At 51.6% G+C, this 21,349-nt stretch overlaps 1 protein-coding gene across 1 annotated transcript in view; it reads right to left on the bottom strand.

Moving 5' to 3' along the window:
* The window catches only part of MYLK3 (myosin light chain kinase 3), a 34,659-nt gene that overhangs the window by 10,615 nt on the left and 2,695 nt on the right, over positions 1 to 21,349 (bottom strand). The window contains exons 2-9 of the mRNA XM_077844854.1: positions 16,057 to 16,147; positions 14,935 to 15,256; positions 11,945 to 12,375; positions 9,955 to 10,060; positions 9,362 to 9,455; positions 8,863 to 8,972; positions 7,777 to 7,918; positions 580 to 650 (exon numbers count right to left, since the gene is read on the bottom strand). Of these exons, the coding sequence (XP_077700980.1) occupies positions 580 to 650; positions 7,777 to 7,918; positions 8,863 to 8,972; positions 9,362 to 9,455; positions 9,955 to 10,060; positions 11,945 to 12,375; positions 14,935 to 15,256; positions 16,057 to 16,147 (1,367 nt within the window). The remainder of the gene's footprint in view (positions 1 to 579; positions 651 to 7,776; positions 7,919 to 8,862; positions 8,973 to 9,361; positions 9,456 to 9,954; positions 10,061 to 11,944; positions 12,376 to 14,934; positions 15,257 to 16,056; positions 16,148 to 21,349) is intronic.

The following is a 21,349-nucleotide window of genomic DNA, read 5'->3' as shown; positions in this document are numbered from 1 at the left end:
TAAGGCGACAAAGACAACTTCTTTGGGGAAAATGACCACCAGGGTGACAGAAAATTTGAAGAGCAGAAAATTCAGCTGTACCTAGAAAATATGTGATTCTCAGAGAAATGTCATTCTCGGTGGAAACAGAATTCTGGAGAAAGCCTGGAGGATGGACATACAACTACCCCTGTTTGTAGACTGTTGCTATAAGGCAGAAGTCCTTGCTTCTCCTTGACAGGCTGTGGGATTAATTGTATTTCAAACCTCGTCTGAGCAGGGAGGATGTGACAGTTCAAAGAGCACCACTGCGTGGGCGTCCTCAGACCCAGTCTGTCCCCACCGCAGCCCTGGAGCCAGGGTGTGCCGAGCTATGTGACATCTAGCACCGTCCCTGCCCCTGGAAGCCTGCAGAGTCTGCAGCGTGAAGCCACCCCAGTCCCCAGGGTCCTCTGAGGCCTGTTTGCATACGCAAAGGCTACCAGCCGCTCCGTGACAGAACGTCCTGTGTCAGTCGCAAACCCAAGGATTGGCACATCCAAGACAGTCACAAGGGGTCCCCGAGGAGTTTTGTCAAAGTGCCAGATACAATTCTCTTACCTTCTGGCCAGCCCGAAGTCAATGATCTTAATTTGATGTCCTGTCTGATTGACACACAGTATGTTCTCCGGCTGGGAAAGAGAGAGACATGTGCTTAGCTCAACCGGCAGCCAAGGTGTGCACCTGCCACACTTCTGTCAATAGGCCGCAGTTTCCCAGCCTCCAGGAGAGCCAAGGGGACAGGACAGTCCCACAGGGATATGTAGATCGTAAACGGGAGGAAGGGGGGCTTGAGACAACAGGGAGTGGCATGGCTTGTAGAGAACGGGGGCACTTCTGGCCTGTGTAAAGCAGCTCCAGCCAGTGGTCACCACACGGAATGCAGGCCCGGTTGTTCGAGAGAAGCCAGACTACAGATTTTTATGTAAAATTCCATGCTTTTAAATATTGACAACCAAATGTAAACATACGTCCCATGTGCAGGAGTCAAACAGAACATCCCTGTGATGTAGACTTGGCCCACAAGCTGCTTGTTGGAGACTGTCGGCTCGGGGTCATGGTTCTGAAAGTCGGCTGTGCATTAGAATGATCAGGGGAGCTCTAAGGTCCTGATGTCCAGGCCCAACCCTGACCCATGACAGCAGAATCTCGGGGGTGGGAACCAATGCTGCAGGAATCTGGTCAGGAGATCAGAGCTCTCAATGTCAATCCCCCATTTTGTGATGACAGCGGTGACCCAAGGGATGGAGGTGGTGGTCCTGACACGCTTCTCCTCTAAGTTCTTCAGATTAGCTTGGACGCCTGGGGGGAGCCTGGCACGATGCTTGCTTCTCGAGCCAAACAAATTTGGATGGGGTTGGGGTGGATGCACATGGAGGGTTTATGGTAGAAAAGCCTTGGAGACCGAGGCCTAGCGCCCGAGGTCTAGGGGTCTATTATCTGCATCCGTGGCCCTGGGCCAGTCCCTTCTCTTTCCTCAGTGTCTCCACCTGTGCAATGGGAGTAATAACGACTTCCTGCCTTCCTCCTGGGAGGGTATAAGGATCGAGTCACACATATGCTGCTAAATACTGTACAGCTTTCAAAGCAAATGTCAGTACTATTCTCCCAACAGGAGGCTTTATTGTTATTTATGTTATAATGGAGTCATCCAGCTCCTCAGGTAAGAGCAGGAGAATGGGGATTCGAAGTCTCCATATCTTCTCTCTAAGGTCTAGAGCAACACTGTCCCATGGAAATATAATGTGAACTATATCTATAATTAAAAATTTTCTAGCAGCTACAGTAAAACGGTAAAAAGGAATGAAAAAAAAGAAATAAATGAACTTAATTTTTATAATAGCATTATTGAAAATAAATAATAAATAATATAATATTCATTTTAAAGTATATAATTCTGTGGATTTTATTTATTTTTTAATTTTGTGGATTTTAATATATTCACAGTTATGTAATGATCATCACTATCTAATTTTAGAACATTTTTCAGTCACTCTCCATCCTTTCCCTAAATCTTGTAACCAATAATGTATTTTCTGTCTCTTTCAATTTACCTGTTCTGGTCATTTCATATAAATGAATCCTACAAATGCCGGCCTTTTGCATCTGCCTTCTTTAATTTAGCATAATATCCTTAGGGTTTATCTATATTGTACTATGTATCAGTACCTCCCTCATTCCTTTTCACAGCTGAAAATTATTCCATTGTATGGATATACCATCTTTGTGCACCTATTCATCTGTTAGTGAATATTCAGGTTGTTTTCACTTTGGAGCTATTATGCACAATGCTGCTAAGAACACTTACGTACAAGTTTTAGTGTTGACTTATGTTTTCAATTCTCTTGAGTACATACTTAGAGGTAAAATCACTGGGTCATGAGGTAAGTCTGCATTTAACATTTTAGGATCTGGGGATTCCTGGGTGGCTCAGCGGTTTAGCACCTGCCTTTGGCCCAGGGCGCGATCCTGGAGTCCCGGGATTGAGTCCTTCCTGCATGGAGCCTGCTTCCCCCTCTGCCTGTGTCTCTGCCCCTCTCTGTGTCTCTCATGAATAAATAAATAAAAATCTTTAAAAAAAAGATTAAAAAAAATAAAGTGGGTGCTCAATTTTACAATCCCATCAGCAATGTATGAGTTCCAGTTTTATTTTTTGAAGATTTTATTTATTCATGAGAGACACACAGAGAGAGGCAGAGACAGACAGAGGAAGAAGCAGGCTCCCTGCAGGGAGCCCGAAGCTGGACTCGATCCCAGGACCCTGGGGTCACACCCTGGGCCAAAGGCAGATGCTCAACTGCTGAGCCCCTCAGGTGTCCCCGTCATTTTTATTTATTTTAACTTTGTCTAATGCGTGTGAAATAGTATCTCACTGCAGTTTTTATTTGCATTTCTCCAATGACTAATGATGTTGCTAATCTTTTCATATGCTTATTGCCCATTTGTATATCTTTATTGGATAAATGTCTTTTCAAATCCTTCGCCTATTCAAAAATTTGTCTTTCAATTTTTGAGTTGTAAGATTTCTTTACATATTATAGACATAAGTCCCTTATCAGATATATTGTTTGGAAATATTTCTCCCATCCTATGGGCTATCATTTCATTTTCACAATGATATCCTTTGAAGCCTAAAGGTTTTTAATTTTGATAAAGTCTAATTTATCTATTTTTCTTTTCTAGCTTTTGCTTTGAGTCATGCCCAAGAAATCATTGCCTAGTAATCCAAGGTCACAAAGATTTACTCCTATGTTTTCTTCTAAGAATTTTATAATTTTAGGTCTTACATTTAAGTCTACACTCCATTTCGAGTTAATTTTTGGTTATAGTATGAGTATATGCTTTTGCATGTGGGTATCAAGCTTGGTGTCCATTGAAAAGATTATTCTCTCTTCATTGAATTGTCATGGCACAGTTATCAAAAAATCAACATCCTACAAATATAAGGGTTTGGTTTTGGACTGTCAACTGTATGCCATCGAGCTATCTATTCATCCTCATACACATAACTCATTGTTTTGATTTCTGTAGCTTAGTTGTAAATTTTGAAATTGGGAGATGTGTGTCCTTCAGCTTTGCTCTTCTTTTTCTTTCTTTCTTTTTTTAAAATTTATTTATTCATGAGAGACACAGAGAGAGAAAGAGAGAAGCAGGGAGAGAAGCCGGCTTCATGCAGGAAGTCCAACATGGGACTTGATTCCAGGCCTCCAGGATCACGCCCTGGGCTGAAGGTGGCACTAAACCACTAAGCCACTGCGGCTGCCCTGCTCTTCTTTTTCAAGATTGTTTTTGCTATTCTGCATCCCCTAAATTTCCATCTGGATTTTAGGATCAATGCATTAATTTCTGTAAAGAAGCTAGCTGCAATATTGATGGAGATTGTGTTCAATCTGTAGATCAATTATTGCCATCTTAACAAAATTAAGTCTTCCAATCCATGACTATGGGCTATGCTTCCATTTATAGGTCTTCTTTAGATTCTTTTAATAATGTTCTGTGGCTTTAAGAACACAAGTCTTGCACTTCATCTGTTAAATTTATTCCTGCATATTTTATTCTTTTTGATATTTCAGTAGCACCCCCCTATTCATGGGAGATACATTCCAAGACCCCTAGTAGATGCCTGAAACCACAGAGAGTACCAAACCTTATATATGCTATGTTTCTTCCTATATATACATTCCTATGATTAACTTATAAATAACTTATAAATTAGGCACAGTAAGAGATTAACAACTAATAACAAAACAATTATAAAATATGTATACAGCAATGTCCACAATAGCCAAACTGTGGAAGGAGCCTCAGTGTCCATTGAAAGATGATGGATAAAGAAGCTGTGGTTTATGTATACAATGGAATATTCCTCAGCCATTAGAAACGACAAATACCCACCATTTGCTTCAACGTGGATGGAACTAGAGGGTATTATGCTGAGTGAAGTAAGTCAATCGGAGAAGGACAAACATTATATGGTCTCATTCATTTAGGGAATATAAAAAAATAGTGAAAGGGAATAAAGGGGAAAGGAGGAAAAATGAGTGGGAAATATCAGAAAGGGAGATGGAACATGAGAGACTCCTAACTCTGGGAAACGACTGGGGGTGGGTGGGTGGAAGGGGAGGTGGGCAGGGGGTGGGGGTGACTGGGTGATGGGCACTGAGGGGGGCACTTGATGGGATGAGCACTGGGTGTTATTCTATATGTTGGCAATATATGTTCAAATTGAACACCAATAAAAATAAATTTATATAAAAAATAAAATAAAATATACTATAATAAAAATTATGGGAATGTGGCCTCTCTCTCAAAATATTTTATTCTACTACGTTCAGGCTTCTACTTGGGATGACAGGAAATGACAAAATGCCCAGTGATGCGGAGTGAGGTGAATAATGTAGGAATCGTGCTTTAGTGTTAGGCTACTACTGACCTTCTAACCGTACATCAGAAGGCGGATCATCTGTTTCTGAACTGTGGCCAACCACAAGTTACTGAAACCATGGAAAAGGAAACCAAGAGGGAGGACTCTTCTATTGTAAATGGATTCTTCTTAATTTTATTTACAGATTATTAATTACTAGGTATAGAACTACAAGTGATACACATTTGTCTTATATCCTTTAACCTTGCTGAACTCACTTATTTGTTCTAATAGTTTTCCCTCCAACTCCTCAACATTTTCTATATGCAAGATCATGTCATCTGAGAACGGAGTATTACTTCTGCCTTTCCAATCTGTATGCCTTTTACTTATTTTCTTGTCTAACTGTCCTGATTAGAACATGAAGTACAGTGTTTAATAGCAGCGGCAAGAGCAGGCATCCTTGTTTTGTCCCTGATCTTAAGGAGAGAGCACTCAACTTTTTGCCATTATGTATAATGTTAGCTGTGGGTTTTCCATACATGGCCTTTATCAAGTTAAAGAAGTTTCTTCTGCACTTACTTTGTTTACTGTTTTCATCATGAAAAGTTGTCTGACATCATCAAGTCTTTTTTCTGCATCTATTGAAATGATCATGTGATTTTGTTCTATATTCTATTGATATGGCATATTACATTGATTGATTTTTCATATGTTAAGCCAACCTTGCATTCTTAGGATAAATCCTACTTTGTCATATGTATAATCCTTTTTACATGTTGTTGTATTCAGTTTGCTCATATCTTATTGAGAATAATCACAAAGATTATTGATCTTTCCAACCAATCAAGTTTTGGTTTCACTGATTTTCTCTATTGTTTATTCTCTGTTTCATTTATTTATGCTCTACTCTTTATTATTTCCTTTCTTCTTCTGCATTGAGTTTAACTTGCTCTTCTTTGTGGGATCTTAGATTACTGATTCGAGATATTTCTTCTTGTTTGCAACAAATTTCCTCCTGGGTTAAATGCATCCCATAAGTTCTAGTATATTGTGTTCTCATTTTCATTCATCTTAAAGTATTTTCTAAAACTTAACTCCATAATATATTTCATGTAACCCAATATGCCCAATATTTTATCATTTTAATAGGTTATCAATATGAAAAACATTGAGATATTTTCCATTCTTTTTTTATATTAAGACTTAGAAATCTAGCATGTATTTTATATTTACAACACACCTCAACTCAGATACTAAATTTTCATCAGAAATATTTTAGATGTATTTAGATTTCATGAAATTTATAGTTGAAAAGTAAATTCACATATTGAAGTCATTCCAAATATACTTAAAAGTATGATAATAACCAGAGTGTCAGTTTTTAAATTTAAATAAATTAAAATTAATAAGATTTAAAATTCAGTTCCTCAGTCACACTAGCCACATTTCAGGTGTTTAATAGCCACACGTGGGCTTGTGGTTATTGTATTAAACAGTAGCTCTGGGGCTCTTTCTCCATGTTTAAATCATATAACACTTCTAAGAGGTAGATGCTGATTCCCCATTTTGCAATCGATGAGCTTATGCAAGATCAATCAGTAAGATCAAGGAATTTACCCAAGATCTCATGGCCAGAAAGGGACTAAACCACCACATGCCCTGTTCCTGGCTGGGAAATGGGCCTTAGTAATGATTATCTCTTGCTGCAGAGACACAAGTATTGCCCCAAAGGCTGGTCTTTGACCCAGGACCACAGAGCAGAAGCCTGAGTTTTCCCTAACAGCCAAGCTCACAGAGTAGCTTGTCCAGAAGCTCTGAAATCAGTTCTAGTGATCTAGGAAGCCTGAGGCCAATTCCCTACCATCTCCATCATTTTTTCCCAGTACTCCAACCTTACAGTCTGAAGTCAATCAGAAAAGATGCTCAGAAGAAGTGATGGACACCCACACAGGTCTGTCCAACTTACTGCACACCTCCTGTGGGAAGCCACTGAAATTCCTGGAAGGTGTTATAGAGAAACACCTTCCTGTTGGCCCAGCAGAGTGGGAAACCACAGAAACAGGCACCATGTACCAAGTCCTGACTACCAGCAAGGCACTGCACCCAGCACATGGCACTCCTAAGACCATCCTAGTAGACGAAAGAGAATGTAATGCATTCATTCAATGCAATATCACATGGCCCTTAAAGAGAATGAGAAAAGATGTCCACGATGTACTGTTAACTAAAAAAAGGTAAGTTTAAAAACAAGATGTGTAGCATGAGCACCTGTGTATGTATCATGTCAAACTGCTAATAGAGAAGACCTCTTAGCATGGAGACTGGATGGGAGGAACTTTCACTCTGTACTTTATATATATTTGTTATGTTTCTATTTTAATTTTTTAAATGAATCTTAAAATTTTTTAATTTAAATTCTAGCTAGCTAACATACAGTGTAAGATTAGTTTCAGGTATACGATTTAGTGATTCAGCGCTTACATACAATACCCAGCGCTCATACAAGTGCCCTCCTTAATTCCTATCATCTATTTACCTCACTGCACCCCCCACCTCCCCTCCCCTCTGGTAACCATCAGTTCATTCTCCATAATTAAAGCATCTGTTTCTTGGTTTCTCTCTCTCGCTCAAGATATTTTTAAAGAAAAGAAGGTCATCGTATCATTTAATCTTCAAATAACACTGAAAGAGGTACGATTATCCACATTTTACAGATGAGAGAACTGAGGCTCAGAGAGCCAGCATGACTCATTTATTCCGGAACTAGGAGATGGCAGAGAGCCAGGAATGGAAGCCAAGATCGTCTGTTGATAGAGCTCTTAAGGTAAGAGAGTAGCAGACGCTCAGGAGCCCTGGGGGCCAACCCACCACGTGCCCAGGTGGAGCCTGACCTTGAGGTCCAGGTGCAGGATGTAGTGTTGATGGAGGTAATGCACACCCTCACAGATCTGCTTGGTGAACAAGATCACATCCAGTTCGGTCAGCTGGTATTTCTCCTCTGTGATCCGGTCAAAGAGTTCACCCCCGTCCACGCTGCCAGGGCAAAGAGAGGCAGGCACTGACCTAAGTGAGGCTCTCGGAGGACTTGTCCACTCTTATCACCAAGAGTCTAGGGAGGCCAACCCAGGAAACCTGAGGGTGCCACTGCCCTCCAGGTCTTATGGAGATCTTTGTTCTGGTCTGTTCTCAGCTCAGTTCAGAGTGCAGGTGGTAAAAAGGAATCGATGGGCCAAAGGGACGACTGGGGATTGTTTTCAGTGTTGACAATCCAGGCTCACTCTGGATACTCTGGGCCAAGATTATAAACTCATTTGTCTACAGGGGCCAATTAGCACCTACATGGCAGGAATTTAAAATGGGGAAATAAGACCAGATGTGAGACAAACGTTTTTGTGAAATACAGCCCTTCGTCTATCTCTTGTTTTTCCAGTCTTGGTTGCGACACGACAGGACAAATCTTACCAGAAGGAAAATAGCAACACAAGCACAAAAATAAGTAAATAAATGGCCTCTGGGCCTCCGGCCTCAGCTTCGGGGTAGTTGGGAATGGTGGGGACTGTGGCAAATGGGAGACTGGTTGCCTGGTCTACAAAATCAGCCAGTAGGAGCTCCAGCACCGTTTCTAGCTGGAAATGCAGCTCCAGCACTACTAGATCTTTCACTTTTTTTTTTTTAAAGCAAGATATCTGGGTTTCAGTGTGGAAATCTCCCAATTTCCAATTCTTAACACCTAAATCAAAATCATTAAAAATTGTGTAGGCCAAACTGACACACATGTATAGGTCAGTCAGGTCCACTGCTGGTTTATGACAAATGGCTTTGTCCTCCATGCTCCATACTGGAGGCGATGACATTTCCTAGATGTCGCGGAGAGGGGAAGGGAAAGGGAGAGTGTTGCCTAGAACCACAGGCCCCGGCCCCGGGCCCTAAGTCCTGGCCCGCAGACAAGTCACCGCTCCACCTCCCAAGACACTCACTACTCCATGACGAGGGTAAAGCTGTTCTTGCTCTCAAAGGCGTCATAGAGCTGGATCAGGTTCACATGGCTGAGCTGGTTCATGATGTTGACCTCATTCTTCACGTCCTCCTTGCGGAGTCAGACGGGACAGGAGTTTCCAAGAAATGGGTCAGGAAGATGAGCCAGCCATGTCCCCCAAGACACGTGCATGCCCACATCCTCCTTCCCTGCTCTCACCTTAGTCTCCAACTCATCACCCAAACCAAATTCTCACAACAGAAGGGACCGTAGGTCAACCCACCCTCCTACAGATAGGGAACCTCAGGCCCAAAGAAGGAAGGCTGGAGGTACAGAGGGACCCTGCTGCCCAGAGTGTGGGAGTCATGGAAAAGAGGCAGGGAAGCTGGCAGGGTTCCTGAGCAGCATGCAGGGGCCTGGGGTGGCTTGGGGCCAGGAGGCAAGTACAGGAGCCCTGAACTTGGCCTGAGATCCCGGCTGGCCCAGGGCAGATGCCTCACCCGGTCCTTGGCACTCTTCACTTTGATGATCTTGGCTGCCAGCGAGAGGCCTGTGGACTTCTCCGTGCACCTGTGCACCTGGCCAAACCGGCCCCTGCAGAGACACGACGGTACGGCAGGCTGAGAGCCCCCGCAGGCCCCCTCCATACATGGTGGGCCGTCCTGCACCCTGGGCTTCCTGGTCCTGCCCTTGGTTCCTAAACACCGTGGAGAGTACCCTGCACCCTAGAGGTGCTATAGTCATGACTCACACCACATGGGTTATCCTGATACCTAGAGAGGACCTTCTTCACCCTATCATAAGTGGTCTATCCTGCACCCCAGGGACTGTCTCCCTCACTCCACACCACCCAGATGGCCCTACCACCTCCAGGGCGCAGTCCCATGCCCACACTGTGTGGGCCTCCTGCACTCACCCACTCTCTGTGGACTATCCCGTCACCTGCACGCCGTGCCGTGTGTCCCACTCCTGGCCTTGGCTCCTGATCGACCCCTTCCCAAGAGCTTCCAGCAGCATGCCAGGTCAGGTCTCCAGGGGTCTCTGCCCACCCCCCCCCCGCCCCTGCCCCTTATCGAGGTGGAAGCCCACCTACCCTCCCAGGACGTCATGCTGGCACACTGTGTAACCGGCCGCTGTCGACGTCTCCTTGACGCTCACCACCCGGTGTTCGAAAGGGGCTGGTGGGGCTGGGCTGTCATCTGTTCGGAGACAGTAGCCTGTGAGCCCCCTGAGCACAGCCCGCCACTCTCAGCCACCCGCTTGGTCCTCCCCAAGGGTCACCTCACGGGAGTCACCCACGCGGCAGGGGGGCAAGCTGAATTCAGAGAAGTGAGGTCCCTGGCCCAACAGCCACAGCGAGGCAGTGACAGACGGACAAACAAACCCACGTGTCCCATCACCTCCAATGGTGCTCTTGGCAAGATGGACAATTATACCCAGTCTGTTCCCTAAAGTTAAGAGGGGACCCAGGTGGATCCGTGCAGCCCACAGGAAACATGAGGCTCGCTCGAGCAGGGCCATCAAGCAGAACTTCGTGATGGGACTCCGTTTGCAGGTAGGGGCAGGGCTGCGACCCCGCCAGGGCTGGGTGCAGGGCGACGGCTGGAGGATCGAGTGCCCCCCCCCGCTCTGCTTTGCACCCTCTCACGTCCTGACGGGGCGAGCAGCCCGTGAGGTAGCCCTAGAGGGTCAGCTTGGGGACGCTGGCCTGGAGGGGGCAGGACACCAGCACTTGGAAAGATAAAAATAGTCTAAGTTTTTTGGAAAAATCTTGCTGTCCAGAGGTGTATGAGCCTAGAAATGGTGCACAAAACAGAGTAAAGGAATAAAACAGCCACAACGACCGAAACTGCTCTATGTATTAGGGCCTGGGAGACTCTGGCGGGAAGTCGGCGGCTTGGTTGGGTTTTTCTGGGCTTGTCATGGTCACTTGGCGCTCCACCAGCAGGTGCGGTGAAAACACTGCTATTTTCTCTAAGTTCATCTTAAGAAGAGCAGCTCGTTGCTCCCCAAAGTCGAAGTTTGAATTTGCCTTGAGAGAATATGGCTCATTCTTTTCTCGTGTCTGCGAGGGCGGACCTGGGCCCCGGGCCCCAAGGGTGACACGTCTGGGCTGCTGATGCTGCTGTTTTTCTGGGAGCCTGGAAAGGTCAGTGTGTCTCCAGGATTGTGAGTGTGTCTCAAAGATTCCAAATCTAGAGTTGGGCTTGAAGTTTGCTTTTCTGCCCCCTCGGTGCCTTCTGTCCCGAGTGGCTGCCGAGCCACGAGGTTTGCACGCAGGCTTCTGGAGCCAGACAGCCCGGGTCGGATCTAGCCGTGTCCACACTGCCTCCGCGGCCCTGGGTGGGTTCCTTAGCCTCTCCTGTTTCCATTCCTGCTGCCCCCCAAGCCTGCGAGGGGCAAGGCCGGCACAAAGCCCCCGGCTCGGGCCATAGGCCACCCTCAGTTCACGGCGGCTTCATCACCGCCCTAGGCCCCAGAAGAGACTCCGGAGTCTCAGGCTGGTTTCCGGAATCGAGGTTGGTCTTGGTCCACATTGGGACCAGTCACAGGCGGCGAGGGAACAGCGGGAGATGCCACCAGGATGGGGCCACCGCAGAGCCCAGGAGGGGCAGGGGCCCAGGTTACCTGCGGACTGCGCAGCCCTTGCTCAGGGACTTCCCGAAATTCCAGCAAAGGTGGCCTTCGCGCCGCACGTGGGAAGGGGGCTCAGACCGGAGGGAGGCGGCCCCCGGCGCTGGAGGGATGGACGGCGTTTGCGCGGCTCACGGCGCGGCCAACACCCCGCCCGGCACTTGGTGCTCCTTCTAACGGGGCCTTCCCTGGCTGCACCCGGAGCGACACGGGTGGCGGAGAGCATCCACCCGTCGAGCCCCAGGGCTTCCCCCTCCGTCCACGTGTCACCCCAGCTCAGCCCGCGGCGTCTCGGGGCCTCCCTCTCCACCTCCAGAGGCCTGGCGGGTGGCTCCAGGTCGGGGACTCCCCCAGACCCGTGTCCTCGGTCCCTGGAAGCTGCGGGAAGGCCCCCGGGGAGCAGCCCCCCTAGCCTGCTGACCTGGGGCGCACAGCGGGGGTTCACTTACCCAGAACCACGGCGCCAGCCTGGGCCCCAGAGGGCCCCCGTCCTGCTCGGCTGCCCAGGTCTCCAGCTGCGCGGTCCTCCCCGGGCTCGGGCTGTCCTGCTGCCGAGCCCTGGTCCTGCGGCCCGTCCGGGGCCCCCGCGTCGCCTCCTCTGGCCGCGCCGGCCCCGCTCGGACCCCCGGTGGCCTCGGCCCCGGGCACCTGCTCCCCCTCGGCGTCGCTGCGCTCCCGCAGTGGGGGCCTCCCGCCGGCTCCTCTCGGGGTCTGGCCCGCTGACTTGGTGGCGGGGGCCCGCAGGGGGGGCCCAGGTGGGTCCTGCTCCCCCCGACGGGCCGCAGCCGGGGCCTCCACGGGGGGTGCGGGGCTGAGGCCGGCCGCGCGTGTCACAAGCAGCTCCCCGGGCGTGTCCGTCTCCTGCACGTGGATGGCGAGCCTGGGGCAGGGGAACCCGCGGCCTTGAGAGCACGGACTTGCAGTCGCCGTGACCCGGTCAAGCCGCCCCCGCGATCACGGGCCCACTGGCCTCAGTTCCTCACCCAGACGAGGGCTCCATGGGTCGTGGTGGAGTAACGTAGATTGTGCTTAGACCCGGCAGAGCCCACCCGTGACCCAGGCCTCAGGGAAAGGCTGCCCCGGATGGGGTCCCGGTTGCCCTCGGGGGCCTGGAGGCCCGAAGTGACCTGGAGGGACGCCTGGAGGCACCAAACCCTCCCGAGTCCCTGAAACCTCTTCTGCCCAGGAGGCCCGAGCCCAGAGGCAGCACACTGGGCGCCCCCCTCCCTCCCGTAGGCCTCGGTCTTCCTCTCAGTTAAGTGAGTAAAGGTGAACCAAGTCAAATATCCCCCTGGAACCCCAGGTGCCACATATTTTATTAAAACCAGGCAACTGTGGGCTGCCTGGGTGGCTTGGTGCGTCAAACATCCGCCTCTTGGTGTCAGCTCAGGTCACATCTCAGGTCACATCCCAGGGTCGTGGGATGGAATCCGCTTCAAGTACTCTCCCTCTGCCCCTCCTCCGCTCTCTCCCCCCCTCCACCCAACAAGCAAAATCTTGTTAAAAAATCAGGCTCACAGAGTCCTCGGTCCTCATTCCCCGCACCAGGCTCCCGGCTCCGGGTGAACCTGCTTCTCCTTCCCCCCTAGAGCTCTCTGTGTCTCCCTCAAATACGTACTAAAATCTTTCTTAAGTTTTTAAAAAGAAAAAAAAAATGCTCTGGAGATCACAACAACAACCTGAATATACTTAAGACTTCCGAACCGGACACTTAAACGTGGTCGCGTGGGTAAGGTTATGTGAGGTGGTTTTGAACCACGCGGGAAAGAAGTGAGGCTCCTCCGTGGCAGGAAGGGCCCGTCCGAGCCCGCAGGCCCCGTGGGAGCTGCGCCCGCGCTGGCTGCCCCTGCCCGGGAACCTGCCCAGGAACCTGCCCTCCGCTGGCCTCGGCGGGACAGGAGCAGCCCCAGCGGCGGGGACCACGGGGTCGGGCGTCTGGCTGAGGGACGTGGGAGGCGGCAGGAAGGCCAGGGCTGGAGGGGCGCGGGGGGTCAGGTGGCCAAGGTCACTGCTGCCCCTCAGGCTTCACGCCCACAGGCTGAGCGAGGGCCCAGATGCTGCCGGGTACCCCAGGCCCCGAGGCCGCACGGCGGGGTTAGAGCACTGCCAAGGGCACCACGTCCGCCCAGCCCGGGGGTGGGGAGCAGGGCTCAGGCCTGGCAACCCCCCTCCACCCCGAGGAAGGGCCGCTGGTGCTCGCTCACGTCCGGGCCGAGGCAGGTGCCTATGCATCCAGCTCAGGGCTGAAGGGAGACCTTGCCCCTCGCGCAGCATCCTCTGGGGCCCCCACCGTGTCCACCCGCACCCCTAGGTTCCCTAGTTACAGCCCTGGCCAGGATCCAGGGATGCCTGCCGGGAGCCCCTCCCCTGAGCTGGCTGAGGCCCCACAGACACTCACTTCCTTCTAGAACAGAAGCAGACAGCCGGTCTGGGCTCCTCTGCGGGTCAGCAGCCCTCCCCCCACGCCTCCCACCCCCTGCCCCGTCTCAGGAAGGGACGGGCTGTGTTACAGGTAAGGACAACCCAGGGCAGGGGCAGGAGGGCCACAGGCCCCCTCCAGAGGGGGAAGCAGCACATCCAGGGGCCTGGGATGCACAGTCGCACGGAGCTGGGGGGCCTGGCCGTCAGCACGGGGCCTGCGGGGGGCCAAGGGCTGGACCTGAGGGCACGACCCCACCGCCAGGCCCCGGTGTAATCGTCCCCAAAGCCCCCCTGGACCGACTGAGCCTCTACCCCCTCCCTCTGAATCCCCGTCCCTGTCTCCCACCTCGGTATCTGGGGCTTAATTATTTTATTTTATTATTTTTTAAAGATTTACTTATTTACTTATTCATGATAGACAGAGAGAGAGAGAGGCAGAGACACAGGAGGAGGGAGAAGCAGGCTCCATGCAGGGAGCCCGACGCGGGACTCGATCCTGGAACTCCAGGATCACGCCCTGAGCCAAAGGCAGGCGCTAAACGGCTGAGCCACCCAGGGATCCCCTCTGGGGCTTAATTAAAGGCTGATCGGTGGAGGCAGGATGGTGCAGTGGGTAGAAGCAGATTCCGGATCTGAACCCCGGATTCGGCTTTCAGCTTTGTGAGCCCCCCGCTGTGTGGTCCTGGGCATCTCTGCCTCTCCCCTGCTTCCCACACTCTGGGGGCGCGGTCTGGGGCACCTGGGCAGGGCCTCTGTGTGCCTGGCTGTCCTGAGAGCTCCCCGCCGATTCCCCCAGGATCCCCCCAGGAGCTTGGGAGACCGCAAAGGGGGAGGGAGACCTGCGCCTCGCTCTACACGGAGTAGGTCAGACTTTCAGATGTTGGGATTTTAAAACTTCCTTTGGGTAAATCTAATGGGCGCCGGGCGGGAGCAGCGCTCTCAGCTGCCCACAGCACCCCCCCCCGCCCCCCGACGGCCTCCCCCGGGGCTCTGCGCAGCGAGGACCCGCGCCCCTTACCTGGGAGGCGGCTCTCCGGCGGCCTGCGTGGCCGGGGCCGGGCTGGGCAGCCCTGGTGGCAGGTCAGGCCCCCCGAATGCTGCTCCCTGGTCTGTGCAGGGGGCCTCCCCGAGCCTGGGGGACGCTGCAGACCATCCCCGGCCGGTGCCCGGGCTCTCAGGCAGCGGCAGGAGGCTGGGGGGCTCAGGGCCCGGGCCAGGAACCGCATCTTCCTGCCGCCGCAGGGCCTCCGCCTGCGTGGACACGTCCGCTCCTGGCCCCGAGGCGCTGACGGGCGCCGGCCTGGCCGCTGGGCCCTCCTGCGGGGCCGCCCTCCGGCTCTCTGCGGGAAGACAGGCCCATGAAAACGCATCCCAGGCCGAGGGCCTGTCCCGAAGCTACTGCGGGGATGTGCAAAGGCCACGCGGCCAGCGCGTCTGTAACAACCCAAGTGACCCTCAGCAGGAGGCCGCGTGGCCGAGCCATGGCCTATCACACGGGCGGCTGCACGGCCGTAAACAGACGCGACTATGTCCAGATGTGCTATAGGCCGATCTCAGGACGCGCCGTGGGTGACGGGACCGTGCTGTGCTTCTGTCTCCCTAGGAAGGGAGGACACGTGTGCGCGTGTGCAGGTGCGTGTGTAGAACCACGTGGAACGTGGTCTAAACACACAGAGAAGACAAAAAATGTTGTGAGCGGTTCCATACATAAAGGAGGAACGAGGATAGAAGCTGGGCTTCTCTTAATATATCCCTTGTTTTGTCCATTTAATTCTAGAACCGTGTCAATACTACACCAAATTGTGAAAGAGGATGAAACGTGAACACAAGCGATGCAGGAACATTTAAAGCAAAGTGAAATAGGCCCGAGGTCAGGCTGGTGGCACAGCTTACATGGAAGGGAGCTCGTCCGAGTGACTTTAAAATAGAAATACAAAAATAAATAAATAAATAAATAAATAAATAAATAAATAAATAAATAAATAAATAAAATAGAAATACAGTGAGACACACACGAAGGGTTAAAACATGAAAAAGATAAAGGAGCCTCAGTGGTTTGCTAGTGACCACACTGTCGGCGGCGGCGGCGTTGGCATTTTTATTGTGAGACGGACAGGATCGCAGCCGTGGGGCCACTCACCTTCCCAGGGCCCCCTGATCTCGGCCTGCACGGCTCTGGTGCTCAGCGCATGCTTTGGTTTGGCTCCTTTCTCTTCTACTCGATCTTTGTTCTGAAAGAGCAACGTCATAACCATCATCATCACTCGTGCGGCCACTGACGTTTGCTGAGCACCCACCGCAGGCCTCGGGTAGGACTCAGGTGGCCTCACGTGGTCTCGCGGGAATACTCGAGGGGAGATATTGCTACTGTTGTTCTAGCAATAAAGACCCCTCCCCAAGGTCGCCAACGCCAAGTCCTTTCTAATGTGTCGTCACATCCCGCTACGGCGCAGACCCGACAGGGCTCCTCTACAGAGCGGGCCTCCAGGAACTTAGGCCAAGGAAGCAGAATAAATCCAGTCTTACGGTGACAATTCAGGTTGGTGAGTCACGGCCTTTACAGGCTTGGCTTGACGTGGCCCCTGACGTCAGATGTGCCCTGGTTTGGGGGTAAAGGGGCGGCCGGGGGCGGGGGAGTGCCACGGTCAGCTCAGTGCAGGCCAGGGATGGGGGGCATCCCAAGCCGCCTCTCCGACCCTTGGCCAGACCTGCGGGGTTCAGACCCCACCTTGACCCCTTGGCCACCATCCGTGACTTCTGCGTGTCTCCCCTTCCCCATCTGTGAAACAGGAAGGATAATACTACCTGCCTTGCGGAGTCAGGGAGGGGCCTGGGGGAGTGAATCGTGGAATCCTAACAAGCGTGTGCCCCGCACCAAGTGCCCCATAGCTCTGGGATCACATCCCGCCTGAGCCAGGGGTCGCCCGTGGCAGGACTGTGTGGGTAGCTGCATGTGCAGGCGCCAGGGGCCCGGGCGGCTCTGGTTTTGACGCAGGGGTCCGTCCAGGCCAGTGCTCCCACTCCTGACCGGCGGGAGCACCCAGGATCCCTAAGCCTGGCCATTCCTACATGACCTGACCCCTTGCTGGGCCCTCTGGTGCTTCTAGAGGTTTCCAGACTTTGACTCCGCCTGGTCCTTAACACCGTGGCAGGTCTGTCCCAGCCCCGAGGCCCTGGCCACAGGCACCTGCCACTGAAGGCCCTTGCCCTGGCACAGAGGCCCTGACACGGAGCCAAAAGGAGCTGCAGACACATTGTGTCTGGCCTGCACAGCGTTTTACATTTTTAAATTTGTTATTAACACTTTGAATCTAGTAGACTGTGTTTGAAGGTTTTATTTATTTCCTTGAAAGAGAGAGAGAGAGCGCACAAGCACGGGGAGCAGCAGAGAGAGGGAGAAGCAGGCTGCCCCTGCGCCCGGAGCCCGATGCGGGGCTCGATCCCACAACCCAAGCCAAAGGCAGCTGCCCACCGACAGCTTCGCATCGCCCTGCTAGAAGGCTTTTACATTAAGTTTTTTTTAAAGATTTTATTTATTTATTCATGAGAGACACAGAGAGAGGCAGAGACCCAGGCAGAGGAGAAGCAGGCTCCCTGCAGGGAGCTCCATGGGGATCCGATCCCGGGACCTGGGGTCACGCCCTGGGCCGGAGGCAGACGCTCACCTCAGAGCCCCCCGGGCACCCCTACATTAAGTGTCTAAGTTCCTGCAGGGGGCTCAGGATCGCTCCGTGTTTGGACTGTGTGGGTGCTGATGGGGTGTAACCGCGTGCGGAGCCGTGTACCTAAAACGGACAGACCGAGTGTGCGAACGGGCCGCTTACCGTGTGCAAATTATGCCTTAATGCCCCTGGGTACAACCCTGGTTCCCAGAGTCACCTCAAGAAAACCGGATGACCCGGCACCAGTAGGCCCAAGCGGTGGGGGTCCCGGGGCAGCTCCCCTCACGGGCCTGGGCCTCCAGCCACCGCCTGCCCGGCCTGTGGGACCCAAGGCGGCAGGTCCGTCCCTGGGGGTTCGACACATGGATCCCCTAGCCCGGCACCAGCCACGTGCTGCCACGCAGCTACCGCCGTGTGCCCCGCATCCCCATACTCAGCACGGGCCGCTCCGGGGCCTCTGCGCACACTCGCTCCTGCCACCCCCGGAGCCAGGGACAGGAAGCCGTGTCACCCATGCCTCCCGCTCTCACCCCGGTGGGCAGCGATGCAAAGGTGCGGTCCCCTGGCAGACCTTGCTGGGCTCACAGCCATCCCCCACCCACTGTCGCTGTGGGCACACACACGCGCACGTACACACGCACACGCACATGTAGGCATACACACATGCAGGCACACCCGGGCACACACACCCGCATGTAGGCACACAGGCACGCACGCACACACACACGCAGGTTCACACGCACAGACGCACGCACACGCACACATGCAGGCACACACGTAGGCACACGCAGGCTCATGCATACACATGCACACACACATGCAGGCACACACACGTAGGCACATGCATTCAGGCACACACAGGCTCACGCACACACACGCACACATGCAGGCATGCACACACGCAGGCACACGCAGGTTCACGCGCACACACGCACGCACACGCACACATGCAGGCACACACACATACGCACACGCATTCAGGCACAAAGGCTCATGGGCACACATGCATACGCACACGCAGGCACACACAGGCGCAGGTGCACACGCTCATGCAGGCACGCGCACGCGCACACACACAGGCACAGGCACACACACATGCAGGCACACATACACGTGCAGGCACATGTACACACGCACGCAGGCACACACACAGGCACACGCACACACAGGCACACGCACACACATACAGGCACATGCGCATGCAGGCAATGCACATGTACACATACACACATGTAGGCACACACGCAGATGCAGACACACATGCAGGCACATGCATGCAGACACACACACTTACACACATGCGTACACACGCCCCCACACACGCAGACACACACCCACACACACAGCCGGGTCGCGTGTTGTCCAAATCTTCTTCAGAGGAAGAAGAGCGCTGCACAGCATCCTAGAGGAAGGGCGTCTTCTGAGCACCTCGGCCGGCCTGACCCTGTCCTTCGAGGGGAGCAGCTGTATCGGTAATGATCTAACTCATCGTTACCAACACGAGCACCACCGGGTGCAGAAAACCCAGGAGGACCTTCACGAAGTCTTGGCACCATTTTCTTTCTTTTTTTTCTTTTGGACTTTTTTTTTTAAGACATCTTTAAAAATTTTAATTCCAGTAGAGTTAACATATAGTGTGATATTAGTTCCAGATGTACAATATATGGATTCAAGGGGCGCCTGGGGGCTCAGCTCAGCTCACGATCCCGGGGTCCTGGGATGGGCCCCACATCAGGCTCCCTGCTTCTCCCCCTCCCTCTCTCCCCCACTCATGCTCCTGCTCTCACTCTTTCTCTCTCAAACACAATTTATTTTAAAAATAAAAAATAAACCAATATTCAGCTCTTCCACACGACACCCAGGGCTCATCACAAGTGCTCTCCCTTTCCCACCCCCTCCCCTCTGATAACCATCGATTTGTTCTCTAACGTTAAGAGTCTGTTTCTTGGTTTGTGTCTCTCTCTCTTTTTTCCCTTCGGCTTGTTTCTGAAATTCCATAGTCCTGGCACAATTTTCAAATTTAGGAGCCAATGCTAGGATCTGCTTCAATTCCACCGATCATGACTATGCCCCCACCCTCTTAGGAAGTTTGAAGAGGGTCTCCAGAAAGTCTCTGTTTTCAGCACTAACAAAGGGTTAAATAGCGGGGCTACTATACCCATTCTCCGGATCCTCCCGTGAGACCCGCCCGCCCCGTCTGCAGCCGGAGGTAGAGGCCTGGTGTGGAGGACAGACCAGGAGCTGACCAGGGCCTAGACTCAAAGCTGTAGATGGTTACCAACAGGTGTACTCCACACGGAGACCAGAGGAGAGGCCAGCCACATGCCAGCTGAGCAGCACAGACAAGACGGGGGCAAGAACTCCGGGTACTCTACGATTTCCCCCTACTTGCGAATGCCTACATATCTGCAAAGTGTTTGGTAACTAATTTCACAATATATAAGGAGCTCTTACAAATCAATAAGGAAAAAAACTTAAGTAGAAAAGCAGGAAAAGGGATGCCCGGGTGGCTCAGCGGTTGAACATCTGCCTTTGGCCCAGGGCGTGACCCCAGGGTCCTGGGATCGAGTCCCACCATCGGGCTCCCGGCAGGGAGCCTGTTTCTCCCTTTGCCTGTGTCTCTGCCTCTCTCTCTGTGTTTCTCCTGAATAAATAAAATCTTAAAAAAAAAAAAAAGTAAAGCAGGAAAAGGACATGAGCAGCGTTCACAGAAAAATACAGGTTTTAAATCTGTGCAAGATGCTCAAACTTCTGGTAAAAGAAATACAAATTAAAACTACAATGAGGTATATCATCCCATCTACTTCTGGTTATGTCTAAAATTTTCCATAATGGAGTGTTTTCAATTTTTTTATGAATTAAAGAAAAAGAATTAACACTAAGAGGCATATAACATACGTAAGGGGAAACGAGCATAAAGACAATCAGGAAAATCCAAACACTAACTTTGGTAATGTTAAATTACTGTCTACTTTTTAGTCGTGAAAATGGCATCATAATTACATTTTTTTAAAAGATTTATTTATTTATTCATGATAGACATAGAGAGAGAGAGGCAGAGACACAGGCAGAGGGAGAAGCAGGCTCCATGTGGGGAGCCCGACGTGGGACTCGATCCCGGGACTCCAGGATCGCACCCTGGGCCAAAGGCAGGCGCCAAACCACTGAGCCACCCAGGGATCCCCGATAATTACATTTTTTAAAAGAGGCCTTATCTTCTAGATGAATGCTAACGTTTATGGAGGAAGCGATCCGCTGTCCCAGATTGGCTTCAAAATGATGCTGAGACAGGGAAGTAGGTGGGGAGCAGATGCAGCCACGTTGGCCCCCGTCATGGGTTCACAGGGTCACGAGACTGATCTCTGTGTTTATAAACGTTTGAGAATCTTCATATAAAAATTTTTGTACTTTTTGCAAACATTCTTGAAAATGTTAAAGGAAACCCCCCATGCGCGATCAGGTCTCAGTTTTCAATTTACCACACGAGCAAAGGATGAAATGGGATAATATGCTTTGTTAGCAAAGGGGAGGCAACAAGTCTCCCGTAAGCCGTTGATGGGACGCCGGGCTGCAGCAACTCCTCTGAAGGTCAGTGTGGCCTTATGTCCACAACTCTACCCTTTGGCTTGGCCTTGCCCCTTCCAGGAGGGTATCGGGGAGATAAGCTCGCACGTCTACGGGCATTCACCACCTGGCTATTTATAGCAACTAAAAGTGAGAAATGATATAAACAAACCACGATGTGGAGCCAGTGAACAAATAAGACTCATC

This window comes from Canis aureus, chromosome 13, assembly GCF_053574225.1.
Source record: "Canis aureus isolate CA01 chromosome 13, VMU_Caureus_v.1.0, whole genome shotgun sequence".
NCBI lineage: Eukaryota > Metazoa > Chordata > Mammalia > Carnivora > Canidae > Canis > Canis aureus.
Note: the sequence above shows the minus strand (reverse complement) of the source record. Positions and strands in the feature narration are given on the sequence as shown.